The sequence below is a fragment of the Typopeltis vanoorti genome, chromosome 1 (assembly GCF_054136105.1).
Source record: "Typopeltis vanoorti isolate ZY-2024b chromosome 1, IOZ_Tvanoo_1.0, whole genome shotgun sequence".
NCBI lineage: Eukaryota > Metazoa > Arthropoda > Arachnida > Uropygi > Thelyphonidae > Typopeltis > Typopeltis vanoorti.
Window position 1 is genome coordinate 14,658,654 of NC_143549.1, and position 14,204 is coordinate 14,672,857.

At 35.4% G+C, this 14,204-nt stretch overlaps 1 protein-coding gene across 1 annotated transcript in view; it reads right to left on the reverse strand.

The window, feature by feature from the left end:
* Positions 1 to 12,262, reverse strand: part of Vps35 (Vacuolar protein sorting 35) — a 377,835-nt gene extending 365,573 nt beyond the window's left edge. Inside the window, exon 1 of the mRNA XM_090412498.1 lies at positions 12,051 to 12,262. Within this exon, the coding sequence (XP_090268624.1) occupies positions 12,051 to 12,053 (3 nt within the window). The 5' untranslated portion in view covers positions 12,054 to 12,262. The remainder of the gene's footprint in view (positions 1 to 12,050) is intronic.
* Between the last annotated feature and the right edge of the window lie 1,942 nt (positions 12,263 to 14,204).

Sequence of the window (14,204 nt, forward strand, 5' to 3'; positions counted from 1 at the left end):
GTCAGAAAGAGTTCAAACAACTTTCCGATGGCAGGCAACTTACAATCAAAAGAAAGCAGAGGAGAACCAAAGGCATGCCGAACTTGAAACTTAAGATGAAAGACTCATACCGAATCTTTGGGGGGTTGCCAAACTTCATGAGAGGTCTCAGAGGAGGCCTAATAAAAAGGGACTGAAGCAAGCAGAAGGGGTCCCAGTTCCAGAATTGCTGTCAGAGAGGTGGCCGCCCGGTCCAGAGTCGCCGTCAGAGAGACTGTCTGGATCCACGTTGCTTGAGAGCGGAGTATCCCACTTCCAGAAAGGAGCTTCTCGGTTCGAGACGTCGCTAGAGAGAGACTACTTCTAGGCCGCAGACAAGGTTTCAAATTGCCGAAAGGAAGAGTTCCAATTGCCGGAGAAAAGTTTCCAGGCCAGGTTAATGTCAGACATTCACCAGTGTGTTGCGTTTTCATTACAATTTGATGAATCAAACTACTTCACTAATATTGCTCAGTTAATGGTATTTATTCACATGGTATTTCAAGATTATTCAAGTAAAGAAGATACTTTTGAAAATTATACCATTACTGGGAAGGACTAGGGGAGAAGATATTTTTTCGGCATTTGATGAATTTGTGAAACAACACAAACTTCCGCATTTTAAACTTGTGTCTATTACTACTGATGGTGCTCCTGCAATGATAGGTAATAAATCAGGCTTCATTTCATTATGTAAAAACAATGACAAATATCCAGTTTTGTTAACGTACCACTGTATTATTCACCAACAAGTACTGTGTAGTAAAAGATTAAACACAAAAGATGTTTTGGATATTGCATTTAAAATTGTAATTTCTGTTTTAGGAAAAGCCCTGCAACGGTGGTTATTTAAATTACAGACAGATGATGATAGGGAACTTCTGTTGTACAATAATGTTCGCTGGCTCAGCAGAAGTCAATTTTTAGAAAGATTTCTTGTATTAATTAACGATATAAAAATTTTTCTTGATGAAAAAGGAGATATTTATCCGCAATCGAGTGATAAAAGATGGTTGTTACGCATATCATTTTAAGTAGATTTCTGTACGAAATTAAGCAATTTAAATTTATAGTTACAAGGTAGAGATAAAAATTTAATTGACATGTTAAGTTCAATAAAAACTTTCCAACGATACTTACTTTTATTAAAGAAAAATATAAATGACCACGAATTTAGACATCTCCCATATTTTTTGAACAAAATCAAGAAATGCTTTGCTATGATTTAAAAGAATTTATTCGTGAAAAAGAATTAGTAGAGGAAGAAATAAATTCAAGATTTAAAGATTTTAATAAAACTGAAATGATTGTATCTTTTATCAATAATCCATTTCAAGAAAACTTGAACATCACAGAAATTGCAAATAAAATTAGTGGGCTGTTTGATATAAACCAAGCTGAAGTAGAACTTGAGATAATAAACATTCAGAATAGTTTACACTTAAAATCAATAAACAACGAAGGCATCTGGAAGTATGTACGTGAAAAATTCCCAATATTAACAGATATTGCGCGAAAAATAATGTCGTGTTTCGGATTGACATACTTGTCAGAATCCGCTTTTACAAATATGACGTCATAAAAAATTAATTAAGAAACCAAATTACAAATGATCATTTGGATGATTGTCTGCAATTAGCCACTTCTTCGTATCAATTTGACTATGAAAATATTGCGAGGTCCAAACAATGACAAATTTCACATTAACTTTTTTTTAATCAACCAGCATTTCCTGTAATTTGTGAGTTTGTAATCAATCTGTTGTTTTTTCTAACTATGGTTTCCCAAAATAGAGAAATAAATATTTTATTCCAATATATATATATATATATATATATATATATATATATGGTAAATAAATGGTAAATAAGTGGTAAATAAATTTTTAAATACACAAATAAAGTTTTTAGTTGTTATGTACAATGTTACCATTGAACTAGACAAGGAGAACAGATGCACTATGATACTTTTAGATTTTGCTAAGGCTTTTCCAGTTTATACAACAGTAGTTGTATAAGAGTTTGAGTGTAAGAGAGAGAAACTTTAGCACTGATTATATATTTATTGATCCTTATAGGCAGAATAAATTGCAGAAGAGAGGGGATAAAAATCGGCATAGGACTACGATAGTTAGTGACTTATATTTCAGTTCTAAAGCCGGTACAAGATCTAGAGAGAATCTGCAATTTTTGTATACCAATGCTATAAGCATTCGAAATAAGAGAGAAGAATTTTTGGCATTAGTCAGTGAAATCTCACCAAAAGTTGTAGGCATTAGTGAAACTTGGCTGTCAGCAGAAGATGTGGTCACTGGAATTGAATGTGATGGGTACAGTATTTTCAGGGAGGATAGAGAAGATAGAACAGGAGGAGGAGTACTGTTCATGATAGCTGATGTGTTGCAGCCAAAGAAAGTAGTATATCATGATGATAGACATGTGAATGAGAGTTCATTTGAGGCAGTCTGGTGCGAAATAGTGACCAACGCAACCAAATATACAGTTGGATGCTGCTATAGGCCAGGGAGTACGGGGGGAGATATTGAATTCATGCATCAGCAACTTAGTGCAATGAGTGAAGGCTTAGTGATTATTATGGGGGATTTTAATTATGGTGATATCAATTGGAAGGAGGAAATATCACATAGCAAAAAGGAAATGGAGTTCATACATCTTCTACGAGATAATTACTTGAAACAGCACGTAACTGAAGGGACACGTGGTGTGAGAGTGTTGGACCTGGTTATTGGTTCAGAGGTTATATGCATAAGTAAGGTGTCCTCGTTACCTCCAGTTGGTGAAAGCGATCATGTGGTATTGACTTGGGAGGTTGCAAAATCTGTGGATTTTTCTATTAAGAAGGGGTATGTACGGAACTACAGGTTAGGCAATTATAACAAGCTTCGGAGTGAGCTTGCAGCCATCCCATGGCAGAACATATTGCAAGGGAAAGTTGTTAGCAGTGCTAGGGATAAAATCAGCGGGTATCTGAGGAAAGCAATATCAGATTGTGTCCCCATGGTCAGGAGGTCAAACAAGGCAGGCATTAGATGGATGAGCAGTAGTATCAAGCTTGAACTGCAAAAAAAGAAAATGTTATGGAGAATTTACAAGGAGAAAGGCGATCAGGACACCCATGAGCAGTACAAGGCTCAAGCTAGGAAGGTTACCAGCATAGTAAGAAAAGCTAAATCAGATTATGAGAAGACCTTAGCCAAAGAGATCAAGGGTAATCCCAAAGAGTTCTTCCGCTATATGGCAAGTAAGAGGAAGAATGACTTCGGAAGGATAACCTTAGTGGGTGCTGATGGTATTGAGGTGACAAAATCAGATGTAATAGTCGAGTTACTGAGTGATCACTTTTCAAAAGTCTATCACCCAAGTGAGGATATCTCTATACCTAAAGCAATACCTAATGTGAGAATTGAAGCTAAAGAATCAGAGGTATTAAATATATTGCAAAACTTAAATGCAAACACTGCGGTAGGCTTAGATGGAATATCAGCTCGGGTGTTGCGTGAATGTGCAAATGAATTGTCAACCCCTCTTACCTGGATATTTAATTTAAGTTTGAACTCTGGTATGGTCCCTAGGGAGTGGAAGTTAGGCAAAGTGGTTCCTTCGCATAAGGGTGGCTCTAAAACTGCGGTATTGAATTACAGACCAATCACCATCTCAGGAGTAGTGGTAAAAGTATTGGAAAAGTTGGTTAAAGACAAAATTCAAGAATGGGTGGATCAGGATATGATACTCTATAGAGGCCAACATGGTTTTGTTAAAGGTAGATCCTGCCTTAGCAATCTATTAACTATTCATAATAGAATAACATCTGAGTTGGACAAAGGAACTGGCTACACAGTGGTACTTCTGGATTTTGCTAAGGCTTTTGACAGGATACCCCATAGAACACTGTTACGCAAATTGGAGCAGATGGGAATGGATATTAAATTAGTGATATGGATAGGAGAATGGCTCAGGGAGAGATACCATAAGGTGGTGTATGGAGGAGCCAAGTCCAGAATGAGGCAGGTGACCAGTGGTGTGCCTCAGGGCTCTGTGCTTGGGCCAATGTTGTTTAATTTGTATATAAATGATATAGGAAACGGCTTAAAGGGAGATATTCAGTTGTTTGCTGATGATGCAAAGTTGTGTAGTGCAATAAAAAATCAAGCTGATGTTGAAAGTTTGCAGGAGGATTTAAATAAGCTGGTAAAATGGGCAAAAGAAAATGGATGTCAGTTCAATGTGGAAAAGAGTAAAGTCATGCATTTTGGGATTAAAAGATTACCAGCTGTGTACTACATCGATGGAAAGGTACTCCAAGAGATTGATGAGGCTAGGGACTTAGGGGTATTGGTAGATAGGGAGATGAAGTTCAGAGGACACATTGCTAAGGTGTCCAAGATTGCACATAGGATTACTTGGTTGTTGAGGAACACACTGACATCCAGAGATAAAGAGGTTATTATTCCCCTTTATAAAGCATTGATACTTCCACATTTGGATTACTGTGCTCAGGTCTGGTCACCTGGATTCCTTGGAGATGAGGAGGCTGTGGAGAGGGTTCAGAGAAGAGTGACCAAGTTGGTGAGTGATGTAAAAAATGCTCCCTACATTGATAGATTGAGAGCTTGTGGATTGCAGAGATTGGTTGATAGACGAAGAAGAGGGGATATGATAGAAACATTCAAATTACTAAAAGGTTTTTATAGGATTGATGCAGGGGAAATGTTTCAGCTGTGTGATAGTGATGGAAGAACAAGAGGTCATCTCTGGAAATTAAAGAAGAGTGTGGTTAACAAAGGTGTCAGAACAAGGTTTTTTGCCTGGAGGGTGGTGAATGAGTGGAATTCATTGCCTGACTTAGTTGTGAGCTCTTCGTTTGTAAATGAATTCAAGAAGAGATATGACAGATATTGTTTTGCTAGTTTGGGTTTCCCGCGATGAGTCTACTGACTCCATGGAGATACCCGTAATAGTAATAATAATAGTACCACAGCATAGTATTGTTGCATAAACTGGGGAATGTGGGTTTGGATTATAGAATATTAACATGTTCTATAATATAATATAAATAGAATATATAGAATATAAACATGGATAAGCCAATGGCTGACTGACAGATATCAAAAAGTGATATACAGGGGATGTGAATCTGCAAGATTTAAAGAAACCAATGGTGGACCACAAGAATCCACTGTTATTCAATCTGTACATTAATGATATTTGGAAGGATTTGAAAAACAATAAAACTATTTTCTTGGGGTACAAAGATGGGTAGGATAATCAGGAATGCTGGTGATATGCAATACTTGCAGAATGATAGGAATAGGTGTGGGCATGGGAAAATGGATGTCAGTAAATGTAAAGTCACTCACTTCAGCGTGATTAGATATCCAATGTATTATATTGGTGAGCAGTGGGGCACAACAGGGGGGCAAGGGGCCCTGCCCCTTGTCTCCCCTATTGTATACAGCTAATTAAGTGTTCTGACTAATTTCTCTCTTATTCCATATGAATTTATTCAACTGACTTCCCACCATACCAGCTTTGTTGATTCTGTTATCTATTTTCATATTTAATTTACCATCTACACTAAAAATCCTGCCTAAGTAGCTGAAATATTTTACTTGTTCCACAGGTTCTCCATTCACAACACAGTTGACATTTTCAATGATTCTGCCTATTTTCATTGTCTTTGTCTTTTTATTGCTGACCTTCATACCATATCTATTACAACAGCTATTCAATTTAGTCAGAGAATCTTGCAGACTTGTAGCGGATTTATTTAGAAGTATAACATCATCCGCATAAAGCAAAGAGCTGACATTAACATCTCCAATTTTGATATCAGGTTTAATACCACTTTCCTTCAAAATGTGATCCATACTAGATAATGAATAACAGAGAGGATAATGCACATCCTTGTCTCACACCGGATTTAACATTAAACCATCTTCCTGCACTTCCTTCAATTCTAACTGCTGACTTACAACTCAAATAAAGACTAAGTATTGCTTGATATAATGCTCCATTGATGCCATATAACTGTAGCATATTGAATAGTTTCTCTCTTGGCACCTTGTCAAATGCCTTTTCCAGATCGACAAAACTTAAATACTGATCTTTGTTATATTCCCATGATTTTACAACTATTTGTCGTAAAGTGAAGATCTAATCCTGACAGCCTCTATTTGGCCTGAATCCAGCTTGTTCTTCAAGTTTTTTTTTTTCACAATTCTTCTCGACCGTTTCTCGAATATACTTGCATAAATCTTATCAGAAACACTCAGTAGGGAAATACTTCTGTAATTTTCAAATTCAGTTTTATTTCCCTTTTTATATACGGGTACTATGATAGCACTACTGCAATCATCAGGAATTCGTCCCTCTGACCAGGCCTTTTGAACTATGCAGCTCAGCCAATGAAAGACTTTTAAACCACCATACTTCAGCATTTCTGGTCGAATATCATGCCTTTCCAATTTCAAGCCTTTGATGACTTTTTCTACTTCAGTATGGATATGTTTTCCTGAATGTATGCCTGTTGAGTGCTTTTTACCACTGTGCTATCACTGCTTGTTTCATTTAGCAATTTTTCAAAGTAATTACTCCATACTTCAAGGATATCTTTTTTCTCCCGTTTTCATGACACCTTTATCATCTCTAACTCCTTTTACAGCACTCTTTCCTCTATTCCTAAGCTTCCTCAACAACCTCCAGAATATTTTGCCACCTTCTTGATATTTATTTTCCATGTTCTTGCCAAAGTCCTCCATGACTTTTGTTTAGCTAGTATTACAGTGTTTAGCTTTCTTACATTTGTATTCTCTAAGAGCACAAGTTGATTTATTTGCCAGAAACTTTTGATATGCTTTCTTCTTTTCCTTCACTGACTTCTTGTGTTCACCATAGAGTTCTGATTTTTCTATCCTTGCAGACAATCTCATCACATGACTCTCTGGCTGAATCAATCAGGGTTTTCTTCAAGGTTTGTCACTGAATTTCCAAGGTTTGGTTCCTGTTCTCAAACTATTTCATTTTTTCTTCAATAATCTTTGTGTATTTCAGTCTACAGTTCACATCTGAGAGCTGCTCAACTTTTATTCACTTTAAAACTTTCTTACATGTTATTCTTTTCAATATGAAATTCAATTTTATCCTGCTCAAGCCTTAATAGTGATCACTTCCACTTTCAAATCCTCTGTACACTCTGATGTCCTGCACCAGGGAGAAAACATCACTATCAACAATAACATGTTCAATGAGACTTTTCTTATTCCTTGCCTCTTCTCTCCAATTGAATTTGTGCACATTTTTATGTTGGAACATGGTGTTAGTAATAACCAGTCCATGTCTTGGGCAAAAATCCAACAGGTATTTGCCATTATTATTATTTTAGGTAGAGATGTTATATTCGGTAGTTGTTACTGTAGTTATAGATTGATCCTCTGATGTTAATTACCAGATCCAACACTCAGACCCCCCTACATCACATGCTGTTTCAGGTAATTAACCTTTAGTAACTGTATAAATTCCATTTTGTCACATGTCCTTTCCACCTTCCGATTTATATCACCAGAGTTGAAGTCTCCCATGATTATTGCTTAGCCTGCACTTGTGCTAATCTGCTGATGCATGTCGTCCACATCTTCTTGTGGATCCCCAGGTCTATAGCAGCAACCACCAATATATTTTAACACATTGGCCTCTATTTCACAGACACCTCAAATGAACTATTTCCCTGCGATCTACAATCTTCCTTAACTTCTATTTTTGCCAGTTTGAAGTTCTTCAGCTATCATTTATAATATCCCTCCTCCTGGCCTATTTCTTCTACCTTCTCTGAAAACACGGTATCCATTACATTCCATCCTTATAACTATATCATTCTCTGACAACCAGATCATGCTGATGCCAATAATTCTTGGCCAGGTTGAGCTGAAGAATGCCAAAAACTCTTCTCCTTTATTTCTGATACTTTAGGCATTCGTATATATGCATTTCAGTATCTCCTTGGGCTCACAGTTACCCTTATATAATGTCATTACCTGTCCATTCAGATTCAATACGTGGGAAACTGCATCCAGCTCTTCACAATCTTTCCTGCACTCATCTATCCTAGAGGTGGCTTTTCTGCAGTCATTGATGCACTCACACTCATTTGTCCCATGGTGGCAAGATAGATGCTTGATTGTTTTCCCCCCCAATAGCTATAGTTTCTCTGCTTTTGCATTTCCAAACTCTCACTGAACAACTCTTTCTTCAAGCACCAAACTTCAAAACCATTAAAGTGCAGTCCATCAGGCATATGCAGGTCCTTACATCCATCAAATTCACTCCACAAATCTATAACCTGCACATCATATCTTCTCAATGACAATTATGTCCCTTCTCAATTCTATCCTATCATACCAAGGCAGCAAACTCGCAACCTTTAATTTCTTACTCTTCATTTTTTGCTTCTTCTAACAACTCTTTCATATCTTCTCTCATTGCATATTTCTCGCTTTTCAAATCATTTGTGCTTGCTAAAACAAATAACTTGTTTACTTCTTCCTTCTGCAAACTAACAGCTTCATTATCATCCTTTATCTTTGCATCTGGAAGACATGCTTTCACTTTCTCATTAAGTATCATCAAATCCCCATACAATGCCATCTCTTTTCTCCCAGTTTCTTTACTCTTTCTTTCATTTTCTGTCCTTCTATGCAACATGCCAACTGTTTCACCAGTGTTGCTCGAGCCCGTGTTTTGTCCTGTGACAAATTACATTATTATTCTTCAAAGTCTAATTTCTGCAGTTTGTATTTTACTCTTTCATATTCATTTTTAATAGTTCACATTTCTGAATCATATAACAGAGTGGGATGGTCATTACTTTAGAAAATTTTATTTGAGCTTGTCACTTTTTATATATATATATATATATATATATATATATACAGGGTGTTCGGGATAAATTTGACATATTTATAATTAATTATATTTTTCCGTAAGTTACATGTATTAACACACACTTCTCTTCATTTAAAAGTTTGGACCCTTCTTCATTCATATACAAGATGTCAGAAAGGATGGATAGCTGGAACCCACCTGAATCATGGAAGAGAATAACTTGTATCATGATGATTCGTGCCCGCCATCAAAATAAGGATATTACGACTGCTGCCCAATGCTCCCTGAATACAGTAAAAACAATCAGGCATGAACTAGAGACTTGCAATGGTGACTACGAGGATGTAGCAAGAAGAAAGATCCCTAGCAGACGATCTGATTGCGTTCGTACAGCAGAATTCCTCGCAAATCTGCAGGAACGGGTGTTGAAGAACCCTGGCATTGGAATTCGGGCTTTGTTCGTGGAGTTGCTAACTGTAGTTAAGCCCTGGATAACAAGGGTAGCCAATGGTAGGCCGTATGTATGGCAGCAGGATTCGGCCCCTTGCCACACCTCTGGGAAAAGTCAAAAATGGTTGTCTGAAAATTTCTACGACTTCACCAGTCCAAATGTTTGGCCTCCAAACTCCCCAGACCTTAACCCCATGGATTATTTTGTATGGGGCACAGTTGAAAAAGACACCAATCGCACTTCCAGTAATACAAAAGCCCAGTTAATGGATGAAATTAAAACAGTTTTTGCGGCCCTTCCCAGGGAGACTGTAGCATCAGCTTGTTCGAGGTTCCGAAGCAGAATTGAAGCTGTGATCGATGCTAATGGTGGTTATTTTGAGTAAATCTTGTTGATAGTATTGTAATTAACTCTGCCTGTAATGTTTTTTTGTCAATTCATTAAATTTAATAGATACAAAGAAGATTTTCTTTTTCCTTACGAAACTGTCAAATTTATCCCGAACACCCTGTATATATATATATATATATATTTTTTTTTTTTTTTTTTTTTTTTCCCATTCAGTGTCCCTTTAAATTATTCCACAGATTTTCTGGAATATTACATTCTTGCTTTTGCATTTTATTTTAAGTCTAAATTTTAAGAAATCATAATTTAGAACAGTTTCTATTCTTATGATCTGTTCTTGTAGATAATCAGTACTCCATATTCATTAAGGTCTGTAATTTACTGTCTTATGGTCAACTGCCTTTAGATTCTTCTTTTCAAGGATTACAGGTATTTGCCTGTTTCAGCTTCACTGGTGTTTTTCCATCTTGCAGTCCCTTTGGTCTATATTTATCCACTTCTTTTGGTAACTGATATCTTTCCATCACAAACAGATGCTCTTTCTGTGTCTATATTTCTTGATCTTTTCATTTATGTTGGAAATATCTAGCTCTCTTCTGTTGTCTTCATTTTTATATAGTTCAATTTTATTATATATCCTTTAATTGCTCTTAAAAATTTAATTTCTGCAGCTTGTATTTTACTTTCATCTTTCTTTTTAACCATTCATTTTTCTGAACCATATAATAAAAGTGGGAATGGCCATTACTTCAGAAAATTTTACTTGAGTTTCTCATCTTGTTTTTTTTATTAACTGTCCTTTTAATTGTTCCACTGATTTTCTGAAATTTCTTTCTTTTTTCATCTGTCTTTAAGATATGTTTTATTATGCAACCTAAATAATTAAACTGTGTTACCTGTTCTATTATTTTATTTTCTATGACTATTTATGATCTAATATGATGTCAACCTTTAAATGGGGAAATGGATAGGATTGAATAACAGTCAGATAGGCAACTGGATGTCAGAAAGGTATTAGCAGGCTGTGTATGGGGATGTGGTATCTCAAAAGTGGAACATCACTGACAGAGTACCACAAGGGTCTCTCTCTCTTGGGGTCATTATTATTTAACTTTTATGTTAATAATATAAGGAGAGGCTTAACAGGATATAAAAAATGTTTGCTGATGATGCAAAGATGGGAAGAACCATGGGGATTACAGATATGGCTTTGCAGAAGGATCTTAGACTATGCGAGTCATTAAGTGAGTGGAGATATCAGTTTAAAGTTGAAAAGTGCAAGGCCTTGAAATTTGGTAGGCAAGGTTAGGATGCAGGGCATACAATTAATGGAGAAATGAAGATGAAAGAGATGAGAGATCTGAGAGTGATGATTAACAGAATAAGTTTTGGGGATCGCATTGCTAAAACCGTAAGAACATCACAATGGATCATGATATGATGAGGACCATGACTAGAAGTATAAAAGTTATGGTTCCTTTATATAGGGCCTTGATCTACATGTATATGGACTACTGTGCACAGATCTGGTCATGTTTTCATGGGAATATATTAGAGGGTTCAGAGAAGTTTCACTAAGCCTCTTTATGGGCTATAGAATGTGGGATATGATGAAATATTACAAAAATGCAACTTGCATAGCCTTGTGAATAAAAGAAGGAATATGACTGAGAATTATAAATTGGTGAGGGGCTATTACCAGTGGAGTAATGTGGAGTCTATTTCCTGAAAAAGTGTGGTGAATGCATTAATGTGAAGAGGTTTAAGGGATGCTTTAAAAAAAAAAAATATATATATATATATATATATATATATATATATTTTATTTCCATGAGAGTGTGGACCGCCCATGATGAGTCTAGCCTTCCATTGAGATGTGATATTATTATTATCAATATTAAACTTTTCTCCCATCCCTTTTTCGATTTTTTTTTTCGGTTTTCGTAAATTAATACCCTTTCACCTTAAACAATTTTATGCCTTTCCTATTATTTATCCAAAAATTCCTGTTCTCATTAGATGTATTAAAATTATTATATGTCTTGTGCAATATATTTTCTGTTGGTTAGAATATTCCATTAAACATTTCTCGATGCCATTTACAAATTTCATTTATTGAAGACATTAAATCACTTTTTACTTTCTCAGAGTTCAAATTTCAAAGAATTTTATGAATCATACTCCTTTTGAAAAGAAACTACTGCGTAAAAACTATTTATTCGATTTAGCACAAGTGTATAAAAGAAATCCCAATATAATCGTAAGCAAAATTATATTTGATCCGTTTACATTCATTACTTCAAAATAAATATTCCACTAATAAATTAAATTCTTACCATTTTCTTATATTCACGTGAATATACAACACAAAACCAAAATAAAAAATACAAGACGATATGCCTCTCCAATTTATTTTTTTAATATTCCTTTTCACTTCTTATAGGCCTTTTAACGAATACCGCTTGTCATTAATCAAAAACTTCTTTTATATACCTTTCTACATTGATACAAATCAAAACAAAATCATTACACCGCTATTCACACCCCTCATCCAAACTTCATGGTTTTATATACAAACTACACTCACTAGATGGCAGGAAAAACTGTACACAAGAGGGTTTCAGATAAAAAAAAAATTAAAAAGTAGTAACAGATGGTCTGCATAATATGAATATGAACTTCGATTTTTTTTTTTTTGATTTACTAATATTAGCATTAATTAAAAGCCTCCGTGGATTCCGAAGACTCGTCGCAGGAGGTAGAACATTCACAGACCACAATAACTATCATTCCTAGCCTTGAATACATTCAATGGTGGAGCACTCACCACCCACTCAGGAAATGATTCCACTAATTCGCCATCCACCAGGCGATAACTCCAATAACTCCGTTGTATCTGTTTACTACCTGCTCTCCATTAACTTATGCGCCTCGATCATATTACCTCCTTCTCAAGTTACTATCCAAATAGTTTTAAGGAACACATCAAGGAATTAAACTTTCACCTACAGTTAACTTAAACACTCTCCTCTTTGCAGACGACCAAATAATAATTACAAATTCTGAAGATAACTTACAGAAAGCTATTTTAAATCTAAATGAGATATCCAAAGATTATGGTATGATAATATCAACGGAAAAATCAAAAACTATGGCCTTTAAAGGACAAGATCCAGCAAGAACTAAAATAGTATTAGATAATAAGATCTTAGAACAGGTGAATTCATTTAACTACCTAGGATGTATGATCACTTATGAAAATGAAAAAGATATAAACATAAAAATTGCAAAATATTTAAAAATAACAGGAGTAATTAACTCTATATTTAAACCAAACCTAGTTCAAAAACAAGCCAGGCTAAAAGTATACAACACATTAGCCTTACCGGTCTTAATGTATGGAAGCGAAATCTGGACAATAAAACAAAAAAGACAAACAAAGATTAACAACAGCAGAAATGAAGTTTATGAGAAAAACTGCAAAGTATACCCTATTTGATCACAAAAGAAACGAAGATATTATGAAAGAATTAAACCAAGAACCAGTAATTGAAAAAATTAAAAAATATAAACATAGATGGATGGAACACGTTCAAAGAATGAAAACAGAAAGATTACCAAAACAAGCCTTAAAGTACAAGCCATTAGGAAAACGAAAACCAGGACGTCCTCTTAAACGATTCAACGATGACTTCTAAGGCCGGAACAGGCCATACTAGGCCTAAATCCTTGATACGTATGATGATGATGATGACATTCCTTTCTCTCAAACAAAAGATAAGTAACAAAAATAGGCACACATTAGAGCCACAGTATACAAATAAAACACGGTGTCCCATAAGGTGCCATATTATCACCTACTCTATTCACCATATACATTAACGACGTTCATAACCTGGCCAAAAAAGGTCAAATATATCAGTACAGATGACACCGCACTACTAGTAGTCCATTCAGGACACATCAACAAGCTCTCTCCAAAGCACAACAAGACCTAAATGAAATCACAACTTCTTCTACCAAAACTCAATTATAATCAACGGCACCAAGAGGCAGATGTTAATTAGACATAATTTGAGAATCATGCGTGACTCACCATTATCGCTACAATTTCACACACACACACATCTCTGCATTAACAAAAAAAAATAAATAAATAAATAAATACCCGCCAATATCCCGAAATCATCACACCCGTAACACGTGCAAAGTTCCTTGGCCTTCACATAGATTGCCACATTAAATGGACTAAACATATAGAATACCTACATATTAAACTCTGCATCATCCAGCAAAATATGATTCTATCTAACATAAAAAAATAATAATAAATAAGTAAAAACTCCAATACCCTAGAATACAATAAGCAAGTGGTACTTCGCTTCTTTAATTATGTTGATAAAGGGAAATCTACCGATGATATCATACAACTTTTTTTTTTGTTTAGCCGATATAGGGCAATTGAAAGAACACAGAATATTGCGCCCTTC